Raw genomic sequence first — 27,996 nt, 5'->3', positions numbered from 1 at the left:
TGTCTGCACCACACCAAAACATCAAGACCCAACATTTCCACTCAGGTCTCCACCTATTCACTGTGCAGGTTGCACCGTTTGGTTTTATTCCCCATGCAGGAGGTTTGGTCCCACAATGTGTCCTCCCCAACCCCCTTCTCTGACAGAGCAGAAGAAAGGAAAAGATGTGAGAAGATGCAGTGGAGGTTTCCTTCTCCGCCTCTTCCATCTTGATCCTTTCATCAACAAGATGTCCTAGGAAGAGAGGAAGCAGAAGGACTAGAGGAAGCAGAAGGACTAGAGGAAGTGGAAGGACTACTGCTCACAGGTGAGCTGCACTGGGATTGGTCTCTTTGTTCTTCATCACCATCTCCATACCGAAATACCCCCTAAGCAGGAGGGAAGAGTTCTGCCTGCTTCTGGTGGTTTTCTGAATGGTTGTTCCTCAGTGGAAGGTGGTTAAATGGGGATAATACCCATGCAGAGAGTGAGGCTTCATTACCCCCATGCATGGATTTGCAACACTGGTAAAGGTGCACAGCTGAATAAAATGAACCCATCCCACCACCCTGAGTAGGCTCATTGTACAGGTGGTCCCTTTGCTGAAATAGGTGCTACAAGCGTAACAAATGAAATGAAGATGGAAAAACAGGAAGTGCTGAAACCGGACCAACTGGCTGGAGAGACCTAGGACCAAGGATAATCTCTGTAAATTATGTTTTGCCTGTGCAAACAAGCTGTGGCATGTTCAAAAGCATTGCATCATCATAATTCAGTTTTCAGAATAACAAGACTGAAGTCCCATGATCCACTTTTAAAAATCATTGTAAAAGCAGGATTTAATTAGTTTTCTTAATCAAAACCAAATAGAATGGATGCAAATGCTAAATATTACAAGCACTAAATCAAAACTACAAATTGGTCGGTGACATATACCCAGTGTATATAGGCTGCCTCTGCATAACCAGTGTGTCCCATACTGAGTAGGCAGTTGATGAGAAACTAAAGATACTGATTTAACAGGGGGTGAGGGAATTGCACTTTGGTAAATCAGCATTCTGCTTTTATAATTAAAGTTAAAAACCCACAACATCCAGGCACAGGCAATAACCCTGAAACATGATCCCATAAACTCTGAAGTATTTCTGTCAAGCCTCCAGTTGTGTTTCAGCAGCTGGTTTCTATGTCCTAAAGCACTCTTCTGGGGCTGGGAAGAGTACCGCTGCCGCTTGTCATTACTGTGCTCTTTGCTCCTTGTTTCTGGTGACCTGACATTCCCAACAGAGACTTCCCTCCTGCAACATTGGAGGTTAAAAAGAACACAGAAACATTTAAGGGCCTCCTTCTCCTCTTTGCTGCATAACACAGGCACTTGGGTCATATGAAGAGGTAACCATCTCTTACAACACACTTGTGTTTACAGACTGGATCACTCCATGCGGAAAGCCAAGTCTCATTAAGGGCTATTTTCCAGGGGTAACTGGCATCTCCCGGCAGAGTTGAAAGCAGATTAGGACCTTGGGCATGTTTACAAAGACATATCCAGCAATTGTGTTCAGTGTTTAATTCTTTTGATCTTCCAGCCCTTACATGCTTTAAAGGGCTGTAAATACGGACACTGGAGATTTAACTGAGGAAATAATAATAACACAATAATTAAACTCTTAGATGGCATTTTTTATCTTCAGCTGTCCAGCCCTTTTTCATTGGAAATAAAAAGCACAAAGCCAGAGGACATGATGCAGCCTTGCAGGAAGACCCCCTGCTGTCACACACATCAAATCCCTTTCATAGCTGTACCCAGCTTCGGTTAAAAGTGATTTCTTTTCCTACCCATTAGTCCTGCTAAGAAACTCTTTCAGGACCTCACTGCTGCAATGATTAGAGGCCAACTTAATTTTGGTTATGCATTTTTCACCCCAATCTCCTTTATAAGTGGAAATAACTATATGCCCTTGCTTTTTCACTCTCCTACTCTATGTGCTTACAGGCAGTTACCATGGCCTGCCTCTTCCTTTCCAGGCAGAAGATAGGCTCGTAGTGCCTATTCTCACAAATTCTCTATTCTCCAGGTGTTCTTGCAGCACTTCACAGCTTGCCCCATGAGAAGCTACCCTCTTGCACTCATCCTTACATTCTTCCGCACAATCCATATTGCCTTAATGGCACCACATCTGTGCAGTAATAAAAAAAGACATTCTTTCTTAGCCAGGAGCGATCAACTCTACAGATCTGCCACTCTTAGGTGGAGACATGAAGCTCTGATCTTCCTGTGCTTCCTCCTGCATTTTGCTGGCTTAGATTCAGCAGGTAAACTACAATCAGCTGTGATCAAAGGCAGGGCATCTGTTTCTCCTCTGAGCTGGTAGCTATTCTCTACTCACAAGAGGAGACTCTACTCTCTAGCATCCACAAGCTATCCAGGTTGCTATCCAGGTTATGATGACAAGGGCTGAGAAACCATTGTGGCTTGTCTCCAATCTCTTCTGGAGAGTTCTCAAATAAGCTGGAGACCAGCTATTGTAAGTTCCAGTAAAAAGGAAAAGAGTGGTAGCAACATAATGAGGGTACATGTAATAATAATACCCTCTAATTATTTAGTTCAGCTGTGTCCACAACTTGAAAGCCACAAGTTACTTCGAGAGTATTTTTCTGCAGGTAAACAAAGTATCAACTATTTCCAGTCATAGTCTGGCCTCTCTAGCACTTATGACGAAGCATATTTGGGAGCCAAAACAAGCAAACAGGATGATTCATTCATCCCACAGCGTAGCAGACAGATAAACGCTCTATAAGCAAGGCAAAACAGGACATCTAAGTTTTTAAACAAATAGTAGCATTCAAGACCAGTGAGACAGAAACACTGCTAATGCCTCATTATCCACAAAGAAATCGATGCGTATCTATGAAATTAAAGTACATATAAGTGATGTGCCTGTGGCATTGATCAACAGGTGACAAACCAGTAAAGAGAGTGAAAAAGAGAAGACCTTCGCTTTGCGTCAGAACTGAGGCATCGACTGTTTCAACACACTACAAAGGAGTTCGCTGTGTACACCTGTACCTGTTGTCAGATTCTGAGACAATTCAGGCTGGTGCAGAAACCTAAAACTGCCAGGAGGGACACACAGCTATGACAGCCAAACAATGCTTTGCAATTGAAGATTCAGTAATGGATGAATTTCCCAGGTTCTAACAAGTGAGCTTGGATCTATGTGAGTTTTTAAAAGCTTCCCTGTTACTATTAGGTGCATGGAAGATACTGACACTCGCTTCTTGAAAAATTGACTGGTGCTATATTTCACCTGCTTTATTAAGCTCTTTACATCGCATATACTAGCTAATGTATAAGCTGAGACAGACTAAAATTTCCAATGCAATGAACACACTAAAGCAGACTAACGAGTTATATATACTTTTAGTGGTTTTCTTATCAACAGCCTGTTTGTCCACTAGCAGCAGGCTGGTGTTACGATATTTCATTTGCACATAGCAGTACTTTTTCCTTTCCACTTCTGTTGCCTAATAGTGCCTGGATGCAGTGGAAGCTAAGCTGGCTGAGTGCTGTGAAAGGGCTGGCAGCCCCCTCTGCCCCATGCGTGTCTGAGACCCTCCAGCTCACAGGCTTCCTCCTGGTCCGGGGGAGGCTCTGTGTACTTCAGCTGCATACACACAGCAGCCCTTTCTTTTCTTTCTGTAGCAGCTGTGGCACTTCGTGGCCACATGGTCCACGGGCCACAAATGTTTTTCTAAGGCATCAACTAGATATTTTCAGCCTGCCTCTTTTGTTGGATTCCATAATACATACCTTTGTACCTGCCCCCCAACCTCTTACGGTACTTTAACTTAGCATGATCCTGTGTCCTTGCTCTGCCCAAGGAACTGACAGCATTAGAGCTATTTCCCAAGAAAACCCAGCAGCTTCAGCTATGAAAAGGATTTCTTTGGCCTTCAGTCTGTTTCTTTTTATAATCTCTCTGAAAACCTGAAATCCAGTGGTCCACAAACAATTGTTCCTGTAATCCAGGATGGAATAGTCTCACTTCGGCTTAAACTGGTGGAAAAAGACAGGCACCTCTAGAGGGAAATTCATGCCCTTTAGTTTAGGCACTGGAGATAGCTCTTTTTCCACTGAGTGGAGAGGAAACATCAATGGCTAGCTTCGCTGTCTTGGACCGGCTGTATTCCTTTTGGCTGTGTGAAGGCTGGATGAAAATTACCCCACCCTAGGCTATATTTAGCAGCTGTGAGGTTACAAGTGGACAGGGAGTTCTCAGTTCCAAAACTGAAGACCTATTCCTTACTTTGTTTTGCTCTTCTGGGCCATTTTCTTTGCAGACTTGAGTCAGAATAATCGTCAAACACTTTCATCAGCTGTTCTCATACTTAAAGCATTATTCCTGGCAATGGTATTCTACATGTTTCTTGTCCTCCTGCACACACACCTGCCCTCCCCAGCTACTAGAATAAAGTAAGCTTTTAAAAGTAACCTTCTTATCTTGATCTGCCATGACCAGCTCTGTGTGTGGATCCAGTTCTTATTTCCATTTTCTCCCACATTTATTTAAGAGTTGTTTGGGAACCAGTAGATCTAATTATTTGATGCTCTCCAAATTCCAAGTTCCCTTTTTTTTTTTTTTTGGTGCTACTCTCATCAAATATTAGTTACACTGCCTATTTAGATGAATAGCTGACATCAAGGTCACACATGCTGAGTAAAACAAGAAAATAGTTGTTAACTGAACTCATATTACCCCAAGAAGCTGTGGCTGCCCCATCCCTGGGAGCATTCAAGGCCAGGTTGGATGGGGCTTTGAACAACCTGGTTTAGTGCAAGGTGTCCCTGCCCATGGCAGGAGGGTTGGAACTAGATGAGCTTTAAGGTTCCTTCCGACCCAAACCATTCTGTGATTCTATGATTCTATGTTGCTGGAAAAAAACTACTTCTGCAGAAGCAGCCTCTGTCCTGGATGCTAATTCATGCCAAGACCATGGACACCAGCCTCTTTCCCTCTGTAAGTGTGCCTCTGAAGTTGTTGCAGACAGATGAGCTCTCTGGCAAATGCTATAAACCCACACAGCCCTAGGAACACAGTGGCCTCATCCTCCCTAGCTCGTTAATTTTTCTCAATAGAAACATTGTGGTGTGTAGCCCTGAATCTTTATGTGAGGTGGTGTTCCCTGATACTGTATTTCTTTTCAGGTCTGATTATAAACCAGTACAAGTAAGTCCTCAGTCTCAATTTGCCTTGAGATTCAGGACATTTTCCCCTCAAAATGCATTGAGGTCAGTGACTGAACTTCCTGGGGTAGACCTACCTAAAGTAAAGTGACCACTGGTGTTCTCTAATTTTGACCGAAAAAAAGGAAGAGACAAAAATTTTGCCTTTGGGAAGGTGAATAAGACAGATCTCCCCATCCTGGGGAGCACATGCTCAGTTCACATCCCCACAGTGATGATCTGCGTTAACTTACCATTCCAGAAGTCTCGCCATAGAAGTCAGTGGAGGAACACAATACTTCTTCAACAGCTGGTAGGCAGAGAGAGATACCAGGTGCCCAGAGTGAGCCCAGACGCTCAGAGGGCTGCAGAGCAAGGACAGCCATGAGCGTGGTGGCAGTCAGGAAGGGAGCTTGGCCCATCAGGATTCGGTCCCCCCTTTGGTGTGACAAGGCACTGCCATAGGGTGAGAGCAGAAGCAGGCTGAAGGACTGAAGGACAGAGCTCATCCCGCAGCTCCACAACGCCTGGGTCTCTTGTGCCCCCAGTGGCCAAGTCCCTCTGGAGCAGAGTGCTGACAAAATCAAACCTCTCCTGGGAAGCGCTGACACCCCCGAAGAGCCATCTCAGAGCTTCCTCCCCACCCAGCTCACACACCAGCACTTTGGGGTTTATGTTTTTTGTCCATTTTTCACGTAACATTGTCAAAACCAATACAGACCATGATACCCTTGTTTATAACAAACCACATCTAGGTAAAACATTTACATTGTGTAGGTCTCTTGCTCAAGACTACCTGTAAACCGTTTACACTATGTAGTTTGCTTGAATGAGTCTTCCTATGGTGAAAGCCTGCCGAATATTACTATGCCTGTAGTCAGAGAAGCAAGCATCACTTCATAAAAGATAAACCTTTGTTTCTTTACATTCCCCTTGTATTCAAGATGCCCCTGAATATGTAACCTCCATTCTCTGTATGCCTGATTTTTATCTCACATTCACATTTCTTTCTCCTTCTCTAGTTTGGAGGAGTATCTGAGGTATCTAACTTTCTTATGGCACTGATACTCCATATACCAGAAGTTCTGCTTCATTTCCACAACTCAGTGAAATCCAACCCCGCACCTACAGCCAGATGTGTTACCACGCTACTCTTGGAGGATACGTATGGATAGGAAGAACAAATCACATTTGGAAAGGTTACAGTTACTGGCAAACTTAATTTCTTCCCTAACTAGCAATTGCTTCATAAAAATGAGCATTCCTGATGTACCTAAACGATTTTTGATGTTTCTTCCAGCAGTGGTCAGTTAATCTACAGTTTTCTTCCTTCAAAGAACAGCTATTCAAGTGGATTGACTGCTTTCCACACTTGTGGCCACCTTTTTCCCATCTGTCCATAAAATATATGCATTGTTTACCATCATCTTCCTGCACTCGAAAGGAGTAAGTCCAGTGGTCTTCTTTGGCTGCCTTTGACTCACACTGTGTCAGAAATCTAATATCTGTGCCTATATCTTCACATCAAACATTTAGAATATTTAAAGGAAGACTTTGGCTTAAATCTCACAAAATGTGAAGGTTCTTCCTAACAGATTGAAGGGCTTCTTAATTCAAGCCTCATCCTAGTCATTAAAAGGGATTAGATCATGGTCTCTCCCAGATGGGTGCAAGTTGTTCATGTCCCTAGTTTGTGGAACCACGTGTAGTCCTGACATTATAGAATCATAGAATCATAGAATAGTTGGGGTTGGAAAGTACCTTAAGATCATCTAGTTCTAACCCCCCGCCATGGGCAGCGACACCCCACACTAAACCATGCCACCCAAGGCTCTGTCCAACCTGGCCTTGAACACCGCCAAGGATGGAGCATTCACAACCTCCCTGGGCAACCCATTCCAGTGCCTCACCACCCTCACAGTAAAGAACTTCCTCCTTATATCCAGTCTGAACTTCCCCTGTTTAAATTTGAACCCGTTACCCCTTGTCCTGTCACTACAGTCCCTGATGAAGAGTCCCTCCCCAGCATCCTTGTAGGCCCCCTTCAGATACCGGAAGGCTGCTATGAGGTCTCCATGCAGCCTTCTCTTCTCCAGGCTGAACAGCCCCAACTTTCTCAGCCTATCTTCACACGGGAGGTGCTCCAGTCCCCTGATCATCCTTGTGGCCCTCCTGTGGACTTGTTCCAACAGTTCCATGTCCTTTTTATGTTGAGGACACCAGAATTGTACACAATGCTCCAACATTCTTACATTACAACTTGTTTCTTTGTAGCCAATATCTTTTTTTTTTTTTTTAATGTCTATGGAGTTTTTTTACTTGATTTACCTGAACAAAAAGCTTTATCTTTGGTGTCTGTGAGAGGTGTCAGTCACGGGCCTGTAAGTAGACCTTATGGCTGAATCTCTTCCCCTCCCATACAGATGGAGATAATACACATTATATATGATGGAACAATTTCTCGGCTATCATAAGTCTTCTCTCCTGGAAGAGGAAGTAACCAAGTCATTCTACTTATTCTGATCCTCAAAGTACAGCACAGTCACTGATTATTGCTCCCTTCTGATTTACGTCAAGAGTGGAATCCAGTTAGATTAACCTAACAGGCAGCATTTTACATCATGAGTAAGTGATTTGCATGCTTCAGTTTAAAAGACAGAAGGTTCCTGAAGCTACACGAGCTTCAGACTAGTGCAGACTCATTGTTAATGGGAATCCATGCCAGACTTTTATAACTCAGAGCGGAGAATCAGGGCAGTCATGAAAAACTTAGAGTCACAGAAGGGCAAGTACATTATTACTGGCAATCTGTCCAATTGCTTCCAGGAATAAAACTTTATATTAGTCAAATAACTCTCAAAACACTAAAACATCCCTCCAAATTCTTTTCTTGGCAGAGATAACAACATGTTACAGCTGCCTATGAATGCCTCGCTATCAGACACTGGTAGATAAACAGAACTGAATTCTCCAGTGTACAACTATCTCTTATGTTGATGTAATTATCTCTGGGGAGGGATATTCTGAGATAGTCCATTTAAGCAGAGAATAATACAACTGCTACAAAAAAAAACCAAAAAACTATGACATTTTCTGTGGAAAAGTTCATAGATCTACAGTTGCCATGACAACTGTATTTGCCTCTGGAAAAGAGGAAAAAAATACTCTTTTTAGACTGAAGGAAAATAAAATAAGTTTGGATGCACAAGAAAACTGCATTTTCACTTTAGTGTGGAAGTGTCCTTCTGCAGCAAGCTTTCTTAGCTTCTGTTTTTAGACTCCTTTAAAAATTAAGACTACTGGAATTACAAAGGGTGAGAGCACCTCCCTTTCCCTACCCTTCCAATATCCCAGGCATATTCCATGGTAATTTGTGTCCCATGCAAAGTATGGGTATTTTGTGTCTCGGCAGCATTAAATGAAAGCTTAAAACTTCATCTGATCATAGAAGACAGAGAAGAGCAAACGAGCTGATATATATCCATCTGCTGGGAAAGCAGTCTGAAATGTCTCTCTGTGTCTCATGTGAAGGATAGCCAGGATGATTTCTTGTTCTGTTGGTGGTTGGAGAATAAAGCAAATTTTAAACCTTTGCTGATATGTATCCTTTATCGTCTCTCTGCTTCCAGCACTTGTGTATGCATATGCCCCCCACGATCACGCAGGCCAATGTGATGGGAATCATTGCAATGTACCAGGACAAGCCAACAGCTGGAAAAGTAAAGAAATGGAATATTTTCAAAAAAAGAACCCTCCCAGGAACATAGTTCTCTAAGTTCAAGGAGGAGGAGAAGAAATCACAATAAAAAGGATGTCTGCACATTAACCTTCCAGCAGGGCTGATCTCCCTGATCAGGAAAAGAAGTGAAAGGAAGAGGTCTGTTGATTGAGTGCTCTGGGAAATAGTTTTTTATGAAGATGGGAGAAAGAACTGGAATATAACAGAGGGTGAGAATTTAAAGTTCAGTCCTTTTGCACACACATGGCTCTTCCCAACCCAGAGAGGCTGTGTGCTTTCTCTTTATTTGGTGAAAGGAGAGACACTCCAAGCAGGACATAAAAGCACTGCCTGGCCCACCCTCAAGCTGCCTGATTAATTTTCTCATATAGAGTGGCCTATAAATTACTAATGACCAAGTCAGGACTCTGAGTTTTTCCCAAAATACAGCTAATTTCCAACACCAGTGTTCGTCCAGACCATTTTGGATTATTCCAGTCTATATTGGTTCATGGATTGCCTCCTCTGTAGTAATTCCTGTGTAGCTCATGGAAGACAAGGGCCGCACATCATTTGGCAAAGTGAGTCCAAAGAACTCATCAAAGGATGCTGAAGTGAGTCATGAGTTATAACTCATACTGAAGACTCTAAATGTTCATGTGCCTTTCTAAGACAGTGTGAGCAAGCTTGGGTGATTCATCAACGTCATGCAAAGAAACAATTAGCATTGCTTCACATTGTTTTTACAGCTGGTTCTTGGCCAACAGTCTATCACACTGCAGCATTAATTGCACTGAGCTTAAGGCTTCTCTTTCCATCACCAGCAGCCAAAATAACACCACCAATCATCATTTACACTTCTTGTTATTTTGGTGGCAGTCTGCGTGTGAGGAGAAGGAACACTCTGGTCTTTATTTTGCTATTGTCTTTCTTCCTACTTGTTGAGGAACTGGAGGGGATTTGGCCTCTGCTGCATCCAGGGGGAGTTTGCCAGTAGTCTCACTGGAGCCATCACTTCACAGTATGTATCTAAACTGAAGCCCTCTTCAGTGAACAGATATACCCACACAGATCCTTATCGCTGCAGAAAATGTCACTGAATGACCCACAAAAACTCTATTTTGTGAAGAGGTTATTTCAAAGTCTACAGGTGAAGGAGGCAGGTTTTCCTGAGGTTTTCCCCAGGCAGTAATTCACTTTGATACTAGGCCTGACAGTATAAAAGGTTTGTATGATAATTTAGCATTAGAATAATGATAATAACTATCCCAAATAAGCAGTCAAACTAGTTACCTTCCTGCTTGACCCTTGTTGGCAGTACTTGGTATCCATATCTGTTCTGGGCCAGACATGTAAAGTCTGTGTAAAAATCCACTTCTTCGACAGAATTAAAAATCAGTGGCACTTCAATGAAGTTTTCACCATTTTCTACCATTTCTCTGGAAGAAAAATAAAAATTTAATGATAAATCCTTTTATAAGCTGGCTTTTTGCCATTTCATGTGCTCATTCTACCAGCACATTGCAAGAAATTGCATTAGCTATTTGCTCATTTCTGAACTAGCCCCTCAGCATTAGAGAACAACTGCGTCTTCCAAACCAGTTGTGCCAACAGTTTTAGTCTCAGCAGTCAGTACCCATCCTGCACTTGTTGACTTCTCCAGGAAAAAAATATCTGGATTGTCTTTCAAAAAGTGAAGAAAAAGGAGGCAAAAAAAGCAAGCAGAATTCTGTGTATCTTTGTGCTCTATACACAGCATTGTGGTATTACCTAATTCCTTCTCTCTGACCACCTATTCTTTTCTGAGATTAATTCCTGCTATCAGCTGGAAGAGGACATATGGAGAACACAACCCTGCAAATGCTCACTCAGCAAACTGAACCACCATCCCCGTCTATCACACACCCAAAGCCAAGCGCTTAGTACAAGAAACTATCTAGGAAGTTTCCAGCTTATTTCAACCTGATTGATTGTTTCATCCGTCCAACTATTTGAAAGCGGTTTTCTAGCTGCAGTCAGACATTGTCTGCTGATATCTTTTAGTCATTGCTGGAGCAGTTGTCCAGATGCTCTTTAATGACCTGATCATGAGTCTGCTATGCACTGCGGCAATGTTGTTCCCTGTGCACTCCTCCTGCGACTGTACTGCAGGAAGGAAGCAACACTGCAGTGGGTGCTTTGCCAGAGATTTCTGCAGGGAATCTGACTTCCCAGTGGCATTTGAGCTGTTTTGCCTTTCTTCCAGCAGAACTGAGGTGACTCAAACACCATGGGCTCCACATGAGCCTTAGCTGTCGTGGTATCTGTCCTAATGCAATTGTATAATAACAGGTAGCAGTAATAATGATAGTGATAGTAATCATAAAAATAATTTTTAAAGTCCAATTAAGAAAGTGCATGTGCTGCTCTATTGTAAAGCCTGCAGAGACTACAGCCACAGTAAATTTTATAGCTCCTGACCACAGGTTTAAAGCACTGTCGCTTTTCATGTAAACAACATTATAAATTAATGGTCTTAATGATGCTGTGGGGAATGTGAAAACACATAAGGGCTTGGGCATACAGCTGAGTTGCCAAGTTACCTCTGGGTGCAGCTGTTCAATAAACTAAGCATAGCCATGTTGTTATCTGGCACTGACAGACACAAATGGCCAAAACCAGCTAACCATAACTGTCCCTCATGATAGGGATGCTACATCCCCAAACTCTGTTGGCAATGGTTCCTACTCCATGCTAAATCTTAATCAATAGCCAGAAGCAATTTTGGGAAGTTGCTAGGTGGTGAGTGACCAGTTTAACCCTAAAGAACAGAGGCAATGGCACCCCAGAAACAGACACCTCCTGGGCTCTGTCTATCACTACAAGCAAAGTCACTGTGGCCCGAGTGAGGGTGACGATCTTCGGGGACATGCTCAGCTTTACCAAATGAGAGATAAAACATGCTGACTTGGACCTCAGTGAAGAGATTTCAGTCAGTAGGTTTACCCCACATTTGCAAAGCATTAGAAGCAAGCCTGAATATAGCAAGTTAGTGCCTCTCAGGTAGTATGTCACAGGTACAGAAAGTAGATCTTCTTCCTCCTTTCCTAGCTGGAAAATCCTTGAGGCATATAGCTATGAGGCTGCTGAAAGAAGGCTCTTCAAGACTGCGAGAGACAATGGATCAGGGCAAAAGGATGTGTCACATCCTCCCTCTCCCTCCCAGCAGCATTCCCCCTAGTGTTTTCCTGGCACCAGCTCTAGCACTCACTGGGTATCTCTGCGAGTCAGTTTAACTCACTAATTTGGAAAAGAACAAGCCTAAGGGGAAAAATAACATGCTAAAACAACAACAACAACAAAATCCAAATGACTGGATAGTTTTCTGTAGTCTTAGTGTGTTCAAAGAATGTCATTAACGTCAGGGACAGGATGTTGCCGTTTTGCTGGCATGGGGCAAGGAGAGAGATAAGAGAAGCACTGGGAAGGACCAAGTCCCATTGCTTTTCACTGCAGTCAGCTCTTCCATCTGCTCAGCTGCCCATGAAAATGTGCTTCAAGTTTAAGCCTTGCAGCTGGCTGTGCCTGGGTTGGGTCTGGGTTTTTTTTCTTGCCTCCCTGTTTTTTTCCCAGCCGTCACCTTCACTTCAAATCTGTCCACATCCCATTTCACTACCTGGCATTCAGCTGCACTGAGAGCTCCTGGAACAAGGAAACACTTTAAGCCAGACTTACTGTCGCTCGCCCTCTGTAACCCTGCTTTGCTTGTAAATCACATCAATGGTGGTGTCATTCGCTAGCCATTCCACATCAGTATGGACATGGCCACTCAGTCCAACAAACACTTTGCATGGGAGAGTCATCTTGGAGCCTGTTGGTAAAAGAAAATGGGTAAAACCCCGTTTGGATACATATGAAGAACTAGCCATTCTCTTGGTGAAAAACAACCTCTCCATTGGGAGATCAAGTTTCCGTGCACGTCAAGCACCACTACATTCAGCTCTGAAGTCAAGCCACAGGTTGCTTTTGATCCCCTACTCTTGGCAGCAAGACCCTTCAGTTTGGCAGTCCTTCCCACTGCCAACCAAGTTATTTTCCCATTGCAACAATTAGCTAGTCTTGCACTAGACGCATTCCTCAGGAGGCAAAGCTGTGCTTCTGTGGCCTTGCTCCTTCTGATGCACTGCAGCCCAAATGGCATGGCGTGATTTGAACTCTGGAGCAGCTGCATTAGCCAGCAGTAGAGCTTCGCTAAGAGATGCTGTGGGCAGGGGCATTAAACTCAAAGTTGGACCTCCAAGGATAAAGTGATCGTGCAGAAGTTCAGAACCTTTGCTATAATTATTGTAACTCAGAGGCAAGGACAAAGAGCCTTCAGGCTGGTGTGTATCTATATTACTTGGGCTCAATAATGCATACAATTTTATTATTGCATTGGTGCAGATGGTGATAAAAGGGATATAAAACACTTCACAGAGGTCAATAAGCAAAAAAACTGAGATCACTTGGTAGTCTATGCTGATGGAAAGAAAAGTGGCAGGGAAAACTAAGACATCACAGGCCACAGCTGTGTGTATAGTACCCAAGGTAAGAAAGCTGAGTGTAAAAAATACCTGGCATTTTCAGGGGAAAGGAAACGCCACATAAATTTGTTGTCATAATATAATCTTCACAGAAAAATTGAGACCCTATCGAGGTACTTTCTAACTATCAATTGCCCAGTTCAAACAGTAAACAGCAATAAATGTCTCCTCCCAAAAGAGGTAACCTAGACCAATTTGAGGAAATACTGCAAAAGGAAAGTTCTTAGTGAAGACAGAGCTCTGGACAACTGATCTAATGGTGCAAACATGCTTTGATTGCCTTGTTAGTGGCTAAAGTCTACAGCAGTTCTACAGCTTCTCCTACATGATAGATCACATCTAGTTGTAGACAATAAGAAGCAGAAACTACTCTGGCACCAACCCTCAGCCAACATAACTGAGATCAAAACAGCTGCAACAATTTATGCAAACAAATTATAGCAGAAGTGAACTTAGTCTGATTTCTCTCTGATTAGACCTTTCCGAAAATAATGTTGGGCCTTACCCAGAACAGCTGATGTTGTCTTTTGTGTTGGATACACAATTATTGGAGTAATTCTCTTTTCTTTTTCTGGAGAGAGAAAGGGAACAGAGAGTCAGTACTAGCAGAAGAGAATATGTGGGCACTGCCTCACAGCTGTATCTCTATATATTGATATAACCATGCCACTTTGCTCAATACCTCTCACCTCTCAGGAAAGCATTTCATTATTAAACCCACTGGCAAACAGAGACATGCCAATTGCAAGCCCAGAGATCTGTGTTCGTGGAATTAGATAGGATTAAGCACACAGCTTGATCCTGAAAGCCGCACTGTGAGGATTTTCTGGCAGATAAGCGACCATCTTTTGGAATCAACAGTAAGGTCAGGCACTAAGCTCGGTGAGCAGTGAGCGCCCAGATCCTTGCACACCCATTTCATACTTGCAAAACCACAAAAGCCACACGCTTAAGCAGAGAACGGATGTGTACATGAACGAAGAGTACGTCTTCCACACTCCTACCGACGGGCACTAGGACCCAGCCGAGGAAGCAGCACCCTCGGGTGTGCCACCTGCCAGAGCCGCCCGCAGCGCTTGCCCGACGTGGCGAGGGGCGTGGTTATTGGTGTGACGTTGTGAAGGGGCGGGGCGAGGGGCGGGGCGGCGTTGTGAGCTCCGGGGCACGCACGCCCCCTGCTGGCCGCTCGTTGCAACCGCGCCCGGCGGGTGGAGCGGGTTTCACCCGTTTGCGAAATAGAGGCTTTATCCCGTGCTGGGGAGTGTTAGGCGTTCATTTCCTGAGCCCTCCGAGGGTACCGGCAGTGACACCCCCCCGGATACATAAATTATTGGGGTTTACAACCACATAAACTTGCAATATGGAGTTCTGCTTTCCGCAAACCCGCGGCAAGACGGACAAACCTTAAATCAAGTACCCTGGAAAAGACCTTTAAGGTCATCAAGTCCAACCACTGCGCCACGACTGCCAAGTCCATCGCTAAACCGTGTCATAAGGGCCTCATCTACATGGTGTTTGAACACTTCCAGGGATAGTGACTCCACCACTTCCCTGGGCAGCCTGTGCCAATACCTGAGCACCCTTTCAGTGAAGGAATTTTTCCTAATATCCAACCTAAACCTCCCTTGAAGAAGGTGACCCAGCCCTGACGGAGGTCCTGGGACAACCCCCAGTGCCAAAGCAGGCACCCCTGGCATCCCCCTTCCCTTGACAGTGCTGAGAGGCCAGGTATGAGCTCCTCCCGGCTGTTGCATTAACAAAGAAAAGATTTTGTTCAGCACTGTAGTGTTTGAAGGGGTTATTTACCAACAGTCTTGAGGTGAATTGTTCTTGTGATCTCGTACATCACACCTTCAAATGGAAATGACATCTTGCAGGTGTAATAGCCAGAGTCTGCTGGTAGCACAGAATTCATGATCAGAGAAGTCGAACCTTTCAGAATTATGAATTTTCCACTGTCAGCTTCCAAAGGCAGAGAATCCTGGAGAAAGGACAGGAACTGGTGTTATGGCTCAGACAGGTGTGGTTACACCCCGTGTAACTTCCAGACAAAATCATTCATCCTTGTCTCTCTGGTATTAAGTTCATTTAATCACTAGGAAATGTAAGCAGTCCCACTTTCCCACCAAAGGGAAAGATCTTCAAATGTACATCCATCTCTAAAATGCTCTCAGGCACTATATGGAATGTGAAAAATCACTATTTTAATCTATCTATCATCTACAATGTGTGTGTACAGCTTTTCAATGAAGTGCATATCTTAAGATGAAAAGATATAATTAGCTCTTTCACAATTCCTCTTAATCATCTTAGACATTCTTCTAAGACAAAACCATTTTAGTAACCATGATGGTTTTCACAACACTATTGCTTTCTATACATGACCTCTTAAGAGTAATATTCTAAGGCATTCTTTGAAGACAAATACTAGTAATCATGAAGGTTTTCACAAAACTATCTCTTACTCTACATAGGATCACAGAATGGTTTGGGTCGGAAAACCATCTAGTTTCAACACCCCTGCCATGGATGAAGCCTACTAGTTATTATGTCCTACAGCAAGAATGACAGCTACAGGAGGCAGAGCATATGCTCATAGCAGGAGGGCAAAGAAAAGCTAAAGCAAGGTATTACGAAAATGCAAGAAGAATCCCATGCTGTCCAGGGTGAGATTGTACAGCTGAGGATGACCAAGTGAAGGATATTTAACCTTTCAGGCAAAGCCAAGCTTGCCAACTTGAAAAGCCAGGGGCTGGCAACGTTAGGCAAGGAACACTAGAAGCATTGTGTGATGAATCTTGTACATCCAAATGCTGTATTCCAGTTGATTAATGAAAGTTACCCCACCTGAGCGCTTGGGAAGCATCACTGGGAGATCCTACTTTCTGGGATTCACTAGAGAGGCCACAAAAAGAAGCATAGTGCCGAAGAGAAGGGCCCAATCTGAAGTAGCAAACCCTGGAGTCAGGATAGGTAATCTAGCCTTTCAGATAGTTACACTGCCTGTGAGAAGATATAACATGTGGACCCCTTCACCCAGTGTTAAGCCCACCCCAGAGAAACTTTCTTAAAATATATACATCTGCCCCCAGATTCCCAGGATGCTCTGCTGTGCTCATGACTTTAACAACATGATGTTCAGGAGAGAAAGAAAATGGAGATTTGTGTGCCTTTACAAACAAGGTGGGATTAGGCTTTGCACGAAGAGGAGGTGAAAGTTGTACCTTGTACCACTTGAGCTCCAGGCTTGTCCTGTTTGGTGTAAAATCCCATAGGTCAGGGCAAACAATCTTTCCAGATTTGAAAGTGAAAAGGACCTGGAGATAGGCAATCTCCTGAGCAGCTGTTTTCTCCATGACAGTGAGGTGGATGGAGACCTCAGCGCAGTAGGAGGAGTTCCTGTAGATAGAGTGGGGAGAGGTGAGCACCCACCAATGGCAAGGGGAACTTGAGTGACACCCTTGAGTTTCCTCCTGGCTCCATTGCGCTCCTCAGCAGTTTCTAAGAGGCCAAGACTGAAATCCTACCAGGAGGGATCCTGGAAAATCACTGGTGCCCCTGGAGTGCTGTAAGCAGATGGACTCACACTACTGATAGGGCGTTGGGACCTGCCATCACCTACAGGTCAGATGCCAAAATCCGAAGTACTTGCTTGCAGAAGCAGAGATCTGTGATAGTTTGCTTCTACCTTCATGCTACAGAGTGTTGAAAAAAATCTGCCGGCTTCCCTGTGGGATGATTTGCAAAGGAAAGGCAACTTGTACTTTACCAATCTTGTAATAATGCAAGCTATGAAGCTATGTACTTGGCTCTTGCATATCTTTCTCAGACAGGTTTCACAGCATTTTACTATAGCTTTCAGTAATACTGCCATAATGTTGTATGTTGAGGAATTGATGCAGGATAGTCCAAAAAGGGGGTTTAAAAACACCCTTGAAAGTCTCAGGCAACTACTCTGTGCTCTAGGACAATATTTGCAACATTTTGTTATTCTGGCCTCACTATCGAAGTCTTCTTTTCTGCTCTGCGTCTGCAATCTCTGCCTAGATATGTGGAAAGGACAACCTGCTGAGTATGATTTATTAGCTTCTGCCTGTCCATCTCTTCCACTGCTGACATGTCACTCATGAGGGGTGCCTTGTCAGCAAGGGAACTGCACCCTACACAAGCAGGTCCAGGGATATAGAGGTATATTTAACTCTATAGACCCTAGAGCAAGGTGCCAGTTGCCAGGGAAGTTCTGTGAAGATGACTGGATGGAGGAGCTGGGGACAAGGACCTGAAACACCTGGAGTTCAAGCTCCAGTGGTGATGGGTGGTTTTTGCCTTCCTCAGTTCCCCACAGATGCAGACCCTGGTACCTCTTTTGAAACTGTATAGCAGGCTGTCAGATTGTAAACAGTCAGAAAAAGACGACTGAAAAAAGCCATGGCTCCAGTCTCAACCCACTGCAATGTCACAAGTCTGGTACCAGTGTAGTAAATACATGAGATGGTAGCCAAAGCGGCAATACAGTGTTTGCCTCTGTTATCTCAATTTCAGTATATATATCTATAGCAGACACACAGTACATTGAAAAGTTCTGACTTTCCACTTTTGTTTCTCTAATCTTATCCAGGCATACCCCGAACATAAGTGGAGTTTAGAATCCAGCTAATGTGGTTTTGACATAATCCAGCTAATGTGGTTTTGACATAGTCATCTTGTCAGTACATTGGATTTTCTTTTAAATACTCACCTTCTGGTGCAGATATATACTCCTGAGTCTTCTAGCATTGCTGGTAAAAACCAGAGTGCGTCTCCTTTTGCCCATATTCTTGGATCTTCATCTCTTCCTGATATCATGGTTTTTGAGCCATTTTTATACCATGTGATATTAGGGGTCAAGGCAGAAAAATCCCAATGTTTGTATCTGGGGGAAGGGCATTTCAGAACCACAGGTTCTCCATGCAGTTCATAGTAGTGTTTGAAATACACGGTGTGATGTGGGCAGTTTTCTATATAAATCAGAGATATTTTTACATTACTGTCAGCCAGGCGCATTAAAAAGAAGGGAGAGGGAGACAGAAGGGAAAAAAACCCAACGTGTCCTTACCTGTGCTTTTGACTTGCTGGAGTCTGAAAGCAGAAGCACCCGCTGTGCACATCACCAGGACAAAGAAGAGCCCATACATTTTTTTTCCAGAGGAAATCAGAAGGAGGAGACTGAGGAAAAATGTTTTGAAATCTACAAGGAAGTTTGTGACAAGACAGAATATACAATGAAAATACTAAACATTAACTTAAGAGTCATCTGCTCTTTTCCTCCCTACGGACATTGTAAGCTTTGGTTCACCTTTGGTGAGCAGAAAGGCTTCTTCATCTCTAGTTTATGGGGGCTGACTTGTGGAACAAGAGCATCTGGCTCGGCAAGAACACGTCGCTTCTGTCACTTTCCTTTCATTTTAGGAGATGCAAACAACATACCACAAGATGCTGCTGTCCCCACAGCTTTTCAGTGCAACAGCTACAGGTGCAAAAATCTAGCTCTGCTTATTTTGCAATGAGATGTGGCTGAGGCACAGGTCAGCTGCTTCAAGTCAGGTGTAGTGTAGTATCTTGAGTAACACAGGAGCAAGGATGCAGTGGAATAGACTTTAGCTCTTTTAAGCAGTCACTTCAGATGTTCTATCGCCCTCATTAAATCCTGTGTCTCTTTGTCTTCTCCTCTGTGGCTACCAAAGTAGGCCACCTAGCATAGATGAGGCTGCAGGCAAACACTGCTATAGGCAGAGCCAAGCTTTCAAAGTCTCCAACAAATGTTTCTCTTGGGATAAAACTTTGACTCCCATGGCATGCACACCCATCTTCCTATTGGTGCACAAGTGAGTTTTCAACATGCACACTCTTTTACCATCTCTGCTAAGAAAGGTGAGGAAACACTTGAACTTGTCCTAAAAATCAGAGACAGTGACACTAAGGGAAAACAAAACTACCCACTGCCAGTCATACATTGATTGTCATCAGTATTGAACTTGCACAGGCAAGGCAGCTTCTGCATACGTGACTGAATGCTTTTTGGTTTACCACGAAGTTTCAGTTGCTATTACTCAGTTGATAGATTATGTGCTATCTCCGTGTATTGCAAGCAATAATAGATAAAACATGCTATGTACAGGCATCAGTTTATGTTCTATGCAAGGTATTTATGTGCTATACAGCACACATATGCATGTGATACATACTATTTCCATTTTACACAGAGAAATGTAAATTGCCTGCATTCAGCGTTAGCCTAACACTATGATTTTCCCATGGGATGAACAATAAATGACTGCACAACTACTTCAAATTGTATCCAAAACAAAAACCCCCATATTTCTACCAATATAATGCAGTCATATTTTTGGGTACTCACCTTCAGGCATCTTCTGTGTATCCCATCATGCTCATATTTATAATGTGTTTTTAATCCAAATTTCTTCCTGTTCTAGTAGCTATATTTATCTGACATCTGATAGTTTGACTATAACATACTATTTCTAGCTTATTGCCATCTCTACCACACCACAAAGCCAACCTCTTGCTCAACAATACTGTTTCATAACCATGGGTCTTCTCCCTTACTGCTGAATCTGCAAGGGTTTTAAGGGCACTGGCATGGAGCTGTAGCCCCTCTTGGCTATGCATGGACTAGGCTCCGTCTGCAGCTTTAACAAGTCCCATAGTTCGTACGTAATACCTTGTAACAGGGAAGTTTCTCTCTCATTAGATCCTTTGCCTAATGAAAACACTGGGCTATTTTGTTCAGAGTTTTCTGATCCCTTTGTTTTAGTAGCTATCGGTCTCCATAAGTCCTACACAACCTAAGGGCTTAGAGAGGTTTCATTCCCAAGTTACCATCAGACCCACTTACCTGTGCTTCAGAAGCCTTTCAGCCATTAGCTTCTCGTGAAAAGATGTAAGACTGAAAAGTGCTAGTGAGGACCTTATATAGGGTTTAGCTCAACACACAACGGAAATTTGTCTCTCATTGCCCAATCAGACTTGTGTCAGAAGCAAACGACATTTTGGACCCACTTTTTTTTCCTTCTGTAGAGTGAGGATGGGGGAGAGAGAGAGAAAATATGTGTTTGGATTTCCCAAAAAGAGGGGAAATGAATGCTAAATATATGACTAAATTTCCCTTTTTCTGACGAATGGTAGTTCACATACACTCATGTCTTCACATGACTATTTCACGCTCTGCCTCAAATAAAAATATCTCACGGGTAACAAAAGGTGTCCTGCAGCATAGTCAGCAGCTAAATAATCGCAGTCCTTACATAATGTGGTTTAGCAAGTTCTTCATGGACAACATATATCTTTTGTGATTTCCCAGATCACTCGTGAATCACAAATGGGTTGATTCCCCCTTCCTTCCATTCATCTTAGTGTCACAGCTTACATTAAGACTCTCTTTGCAACGGAGTATAAAGAACGTTGATGGGGTGTTGGTCGATGAGAAACTGAACATGAGGCAGCTTCAGTGTGCACTTGCAGCCCAGAAAGCCAACCTTATCCTGGGCTGCATCAGCAGGTCTAAGGAGGTGATCCTGCCCCTCTACTCTGCTCTCATGAGACCTCACTTGAAGTATTGTGTGCAGTTCTGGTGTCCTCAGCATAAGGAGGACATGGAACTGTTGGAACAAGTGCAGAGGAGGGCCACGAGGATGATCAGGGGAGTGGAGCACCTCCCGTATGAAGCCAGGCTGAGAAAGTTGGGGCTATATGCTTGGGTTGCACATATTCCTTTGTGCAAGCAGTATCTGCCATATTACAGCAACTTCAGTAAATGAGTAAAAAGAAAAAAACACAAAACCACATGCTTCAATCTGCAATGGTCTTTACAGTTTCTATATCCTGATCAATGCAGTCATTGCAAGAGTCTCTAGAGTTATCAGCCCCACACATGGCTGCGCAGTTTTCCTTAAATAGTTCTGTTATCCACAATCCTACAAGGCTGATAGTGCAACTAAAGTTGGTTACTGCCTGGGAGCACTCCATCCTCTCAATGAAAAGAAAGAACTCATCTCCATTGATGGTAAACTCCCACATCTGGGCTATGAAACCGCTGGTCTTCTATGAATCTGACCTCATGTATTACAGAATTATTTCAGTCCTTTCTTTTCCAGTTCACTATATGACACCAGACAGAAGGGCTGTCAGGCTGGGTGACCTCTGCTATATTATGTCTAAGTTCAGGCTATTACTATGTAAGTGACTTATGCAATAGAGGTGGGAGTCTTTAATGGTAACACTGGTCACAAGGGCCAAGGCCAGCAAATAACTCAGAGGCTTACCAGACTCTAAAAGATCAAAACTTCAGGAAATGAGGATTGATGTCTTCGGAAATATTATGCCTACCAGCTGCTGCAAACACATTCGTTGCGTTCACTGAGTAAAGCCATTCAACAGCAAGCTGTTCAATGAGCAGCAGAGCTAGCATCACCTGCTCTCCTGGAGATTTGTGCCCCATGTCCTGACACACATACACCCCTCCGCTGCAGCCACCTCAGCTCTCCCCTCATGGCCTTTCCTCACTGTTGTGGTTTAAACCCAGCCAGCCATAAATCAGCCACTCAGTCTCCTCTCACTCCCCCTCCCTTTTCTTCCCCTCACTCCCAGAGGGATGGGAAAGAGCATTGAAAGAATGTAACTCCCACAAGTTGAGATAAGAACAGTTTAATAACTAAGGTATAACACAAACCACTACTGCTACCACCAATAATAATAATGATAAGGGAAATAACAAGGGAAGAGAATACAACATCTCACCACCCGCCGACCGATACCAATACCTCGCCCCCTACCCAGCAGCGAACTAGCCTTTCCAGGTAACTCCCAGTTACATCCTGGGCATGACGTGCTGTGGTATGGAATACCTCTTTGGTCAGTTTGGGTCAGGTGTCCTGTCCCTGCTTCCTCCCGGCTTCCCCTCCTCCCTGGCAGAGCATGAGACTCACAAAGCCCTTGGTCAGGGTAAACATTTGAGCAGTAACTGAAAACATCGGTTTTATCAGTGCTGCTCCCAGGCCAAAAGTCAAAACCACAGCGCTGCACCAGCTACTAAGAAGGAGAAAAAATGACTGCTACTGCTGAACCCAGGACACCCACTATACTTCAGCCCTTTCCTTCCCCCCAGATAACACCCTCCGCTCTCACCTCACCCGTGACTAACTTGTCTAGGCCAGGTGTAGCACATCCTTAGGCTTGCTCACAACTACGTCAGTGATAACTGGTCAGCTTGTCATTGCTCATCACCACACGTAAGGGCTGGGCTCTGTCTGACTTCTCCTCTTCAAGGCAATGCTTTGGGTTTCCCATCCATACACAACAGCAATGACCAGTTTTCCTCACACTACTACAACTCCAGACTCTCTGAAAACACAGCTCCTTGGAAAATGCAGCTGGAGGAGGCCAAAGTGATTTAAGTCAGTTGGTAGTGCAATATCATATGCTGACCTGCCTTAGTCAAACAAATTAAACCCAAATATCTACAGAGTAGCAGTGCAGTTCCCAGATAGCAGAATGTCCTCAGATACACCTAATAAGATCAACATTTTCAATAACCTTTCTTCAGAAGAGCTCTGTTCTAGATGATATTTTTTACTCAGAAAACATGCACCAGTACCAGGACTTTAAGTTAAAATAGTATATCTGAAGGTACAAAAGTTTGGTTTAAAATAAATCAGGAAGAAATGAAAGATAGAACTAGTATTGTATTTTTTTAGGAGCTGTCTGCTGAGAAGGACATGTCACTTTGTGGTCATTTATAACTGAGTATTTATAATCAGAAATATGCAAGTCTGGCAACTATATATATAGGGAGACTCTTTAAGGGAAGCTGGTATCTTTCTGTGGTCTTGCTGTGCTGATGATTCATTTATACAGCTCAAGATACAGGAGCACAGCTGTGAAATTCCTAACTTGAAGACCAGGCTATTTCCCATATGTGTCACTCGTTGCTCATCTCACTAGACCACTATTTCCCGCACCAGGGCTACATGCAGCTTCTTTGCCACATTCAGGTGGATTTTGCTCTCTTAGGACATCCCAATAAAACAACCAAAATCTTAAGTAGTATTTAGCATGGTAGTTCCTTGCAACAGAGGCTTCCAAAAAGCCTCTACAAGCAAGTGTGTCTGTTCATTATCTCTAGTCCATGGAAGGGGAAATGGAAATTCCGGCATCATGGAGTGGGGATAAGACCATTTCTATAAGGGACAGTTAAGATGCCAGCATTTTCTAGCAACTCCCAGATTCTGCTGTCTGTCCTGGAGGAACTCACCAAAGTGCCTTTGTGGCTGATGATGTTTGGCATCCAGGAACTGCACTCACATGGACTTTGCTGTTTATTCTATTACTCTGTTTGGCTGAGCCAGCTTCACACGATTAAAAATAGGAGAAAATTTCTCTGGTTCACATCAGAATAAGGTGGTGAGACATTAAGAAATATTGAATGTTGAAAGCTAACTGGCAAGCAGATGCGAAGTAAACCACAACTATTGCACCAACACATGTTCTTGGGCTTACTGATATAGGCAAACCTGGTTTTAATAATTTATAATGTCCTTGTGCACAGTTCCCACATGGTCTCTTGGGGAGCATAAAAATGGAGAGGGAAGAAAAGAAGCTATCCAACTCTGAGAATCACAAAATAGATGGGACAGAAAGAGAAAGACTAAACAGAGGAATTAGCCCAATGCACAACAGATGTCAAGAATACAGTAATTTGCATGCTTATCCAGAGAAATAATGCTGTCATATAGCAGTTGCACATGACTGACTTGGAGAAACAGGAGGAGATGGGCCAAGAGATATGCACTTTGTCAGGGAGTGCTCATTTGGCCAGAGTAGTAACAGCTTGATTACAGATTGCCTCCCTGCTATGGGCTCCTGGGATTTCCACAGACCCTTTCAGTGCACAAGAAACCAGGCAGGCTGTGAAAAGCAATTACACTGTCAAGAGCTGGAAGGGGCAGGGAGGAGGAGACCCTCACTGTGGAAATCAACAGGCTGCAAGGGACAAAGTAATGGCTAAAGGCCCAGATCCAGCAGCAATGAGGCCAGAATTACTTCAAGCAACGAAAAGTGCCTCACTTGCCCTCACCGCAAATGGCATGTGGGTTGACCAAAGGTACTCTCCCTTTATCAGTCATCCGTAATGTAAATATCACACCCAGGTTGGCATTACCTGCCTGGGACACTGGAAGGTCTTTATCTTGCCCACTAATGCTGCACACAGCCAGCCAGCAACAGATGAAATAGTGTGTGTGCAGACATGCAGCCATAGACTGTGAAATAAAGAAATTGTTTCTAAAATGTGTGATTTACTGGCTTTTATTTAGGAGAGAAAATCATCCTTGGGCACAGTGTACATGACATAATGCGATGTTCACAAGCAGTGAAAGAGGACTGTTGCAAAGCTAAGTTTCTTGAAAGCTGTAGAGGTAAAATGGTATCTCTGTCCCTATACACTGAACTAGAGAAGGTAATTAAATTGCTAAATAGCAACAGTCTTACCATCGCTGCATCCAATACCTCTCTAAAATTACAATAAAAATGAAAAAAGATATCTTACTGCCCTTCTTTCTCCCATGGATAAAATTATGTATAGAAACACTGAATTTTCTTCATGGTGGGCAAGCAGTGGCTTCACCAGTGTAAAGTCTCAGATGCTGATACCATTGCATCTTGCATGTACTTCTCTGCAGATCTGCAGATGATCTGGCAAAGTAGGTGGACCTTGCAGCTTGGACAACTTGCAGCTCAGCTTGAGCACTTCCCCAAGCTACCAGCCATCCCTACTGCTTGTATAGAGTAAGCCTGCAGCATATGTTCTACCATGCCTCAGTGCAGTGCTTTAGGCAAAGCTGCAGCATGGCCATGGGCCCTCACCGTATCAGGGCTAATGGGAAGCTAAGGATGCCAGGGAGAACAGCGAGCAGACATTTCCCACAGCTATGGCATGTTCCCAGACTGCAGGCAGTGAGTCAGTTCTGGCACTAGGGACATGCTAGAAAAAAAGTGAACCTGAGATTGCTGAGTAGCCTTTCTCCACTTCCAAAATTGCAGTGTTTGTTTGCAATCATGATCGGTCTTCTTATATATGAAGTAACACAATGTGCTCTGTGGTTTTGCATGTGAAAAGTGTAGTGGGATTTAAAAACACAGCAGTGATTACAAAAAGCCCATGATAACAGTAGGTGGGGAGGAACTGCGTGCAGTTGAGGAGCATGAAGTCGTACAGAGTTATATGAGCCAAAACAACAGGGACAACGTAAGATTTCTAAATCAGTTATGGTGCTTGGCTTAAGCAGCCAACCCGTCAAACAGGCATTCCAGAAGCAAAGAGTAAAACAGATGATGAAGATTTTTGTTCACAATTGCTTTTTTGTTAGGTGAGCTTAGAATTAATTGGCAATAAGTAACCTCATAGCTATGAAAAACAGTGACAAATATATGTCCTATGATTAGGGGAAAATTGAGCTGGTATGGATCATACATTACTGCAGGTGTACTGTAATATTAACCATTCAATTTTTATTACATGTTCCTGAATGAAGTTTTTGTCTCACCAAGAAGATGAAGTCATTTGTTTAATGCAGGCATTAGATCTCCTCTTTCATTTTGGTTTTACAGTCAAGTACACACAAGTATATTTCACGCACTTGTTTAAGAAGCAGGAGTATGAAATACACTTAGTAGATAGTTACCCATGGTATTTTTCCTACTCCATTACCTCAATGTGTAATTCACTATCACAGGAGTTGGGCAGAGGGGGGACTGGGGTGAAGGACACAGTGCAAAACATGTGAAAGTGCATACGGCATAGAAATCAAGACACCAAACTTTCAGTTGTACTTGGCATTCTTCCTTAGTATAGTTGTCCTGTGTTTAGTGACACGACGGTCAGCAATTCCAACTGGCATAAAGAGTTGCTAGAGAAAAAAAAAGACAAGATAGACTTGTTCTGGATTGATGATGTAATGGAAGCAGGGTTACAAATAAATGAATAACAAATTAAGAGATGCAACAGATACTGCTTCTCAGTGATGGTGGGGTGTAATCAGGGCATTCACAAACAGGAATTAGGAGAAACCAAGTCAGTTCAGGAGAAATAGAGCCAATCCCATCATCACCATCGTCATCCTAAGGAAGAAATGCAAGAGCAACATAAAACAATGCTGTAAGATCACAGTTGTTTGCAGTAAATATGAGGTAGGCTTAGTCTTTCTTTTTATCTTCGATTTATCTCTTCAGTTGGTGTACATACACTGTGAAGAACTGAACAAAGTATGATTTTGCACCATTCAGTCAGGTTAATGAACACATAAGAATCAGTTGCCATCAGCTGAGCTTGGAGGGTTCTGTTATATTCATAATGGCTGACCACCTAATGGGAGTACAAATACACTTGGAGCAGCAAAACTTAATCTTAGGAGTATTTCAGCTTTCAAGTGCACTGAGTAAAGCCTTTCTCCAACACATGATGGTCTGTACAAGCTGAAAAGGGAACTCGTAATTTCAGTAAGTGATTTTTAAAGACTTGGGGAGGATTTTACACGTGATGGGAAGTCAAGGCAATATCTAATGTTTTTTGTTTAAATCATTGTCATCATTTCTATTTTGAAAGAAAATAAGAGATTTGAAAAACAGTATTGCCTTACTATGCAAATTTTCCTTAATCACAAGCTGGAAGAGCATTAAGTAGAGAGAACCCAAGATGAGGGTTTACCGTTTGCAGGAAAATTTGGGTAACTTTAATGGAAGATTGCAAGAAAGTAGGGGGTTTTTCTCCTTAAAAATATCCCTGGTTAAGAGGTTTCTTCCCAACAACTGAGATCCCTGCTGGTCTTTCTGGCTGTAGCTTCCAGAATGTGTTATTTCAGGGGCATTTATTTCACTGGGGCCCCAGCAGAGCCCTGCTGGGATGAAAGCAGCTCATCAAACCTGATCTTCTTATAAGGAGAGCTCATGGAACTTGATCTTCTCTTAAGTGCTGAGCCATTCCCCTTTTCTTCACAGAAAGCTGAAAGATCTCAAGATCTTTACAAGTTACTATTTTGATTAATGTACAAGTTCTTGTGAATAGGCTTCCCGGGGAGAGTGTTTTCGGCAGGATGTATGAATAATTGATACTGCTCTTGGCTTGATACCATAGTTACGGGAACAAAAGAAAAAATGGGGAACTGAATTTAACCATTTAATACCATAATGATATGGCAGCATTGTCTGGGACCTTTAACCATAGTTGACTACCTTGAAGTTGCAACTGGCCATCTTCATACATCAAGGACGTGGCACTCAGCAGTAGGGTATCCTGCTGCTTTCCATGGTTCAGAGCTGCTGCCTGTTTCAGGATGTGTTTATGAAACTGGCCTGAGATGAGAGGGTTGTAATTACATGTTCCATACAGAAGTCACAGGACCTTTTGCTGGGTTTTAAATATCCAAGAATAATCCTGGAGATACGTAAGAAGGCACATACTCCTA

At 43.3% G+C, this 27,996-nt stretch overlaps 1 protein-coding gene across 1 annotated transcript; it reads right to left on the bottom strand.

The window, feature by feature from the left end:
- Window positions 1-8,783: 8,783 nt before the first annotated feature.
- On the bottom strand, window positions 8,784-20,401 carry IL1R2 (interleukin 1 receptor type 2; the record flags this gene model as incomplete). The annotated part of the gene is given in 10 exon segments (XM_080613778.1): window positions 8,784-8,911; window positions 10,212-10,357; window positions 12,633-12,768; window positions 13,986-14,051; window positions 15,287-15,461; window positions 16,705-16,879; window positions 18,219-18,477; window positions 18,576-18,660; window positions 18,662-18,707; window positions 20,376-20,401. Coding segments are annotated over 10 exon segments (1,242 nt in total).
- Between the last annotated feature and the right edge of the window lie 7,595 nt (window positions 20,402-27,996).

The sequence above is a fragment of the Psittacula echo genome, assembly GCF_963264785.1.
Source record: "Psittacula echo genome assembly, chromosome: 3".
Lineage (NCBI taxonomy): Eukaryota > Metazoa > Chordata > Aves > Psittaciformes > Psittacidae > Psittacula > Psittacula echo.
The sequence above is the reverse complement of the archived record's forward strand: the minus strand, read 5'-3'. Positions and strand labels throughout refer to the sequence as shown.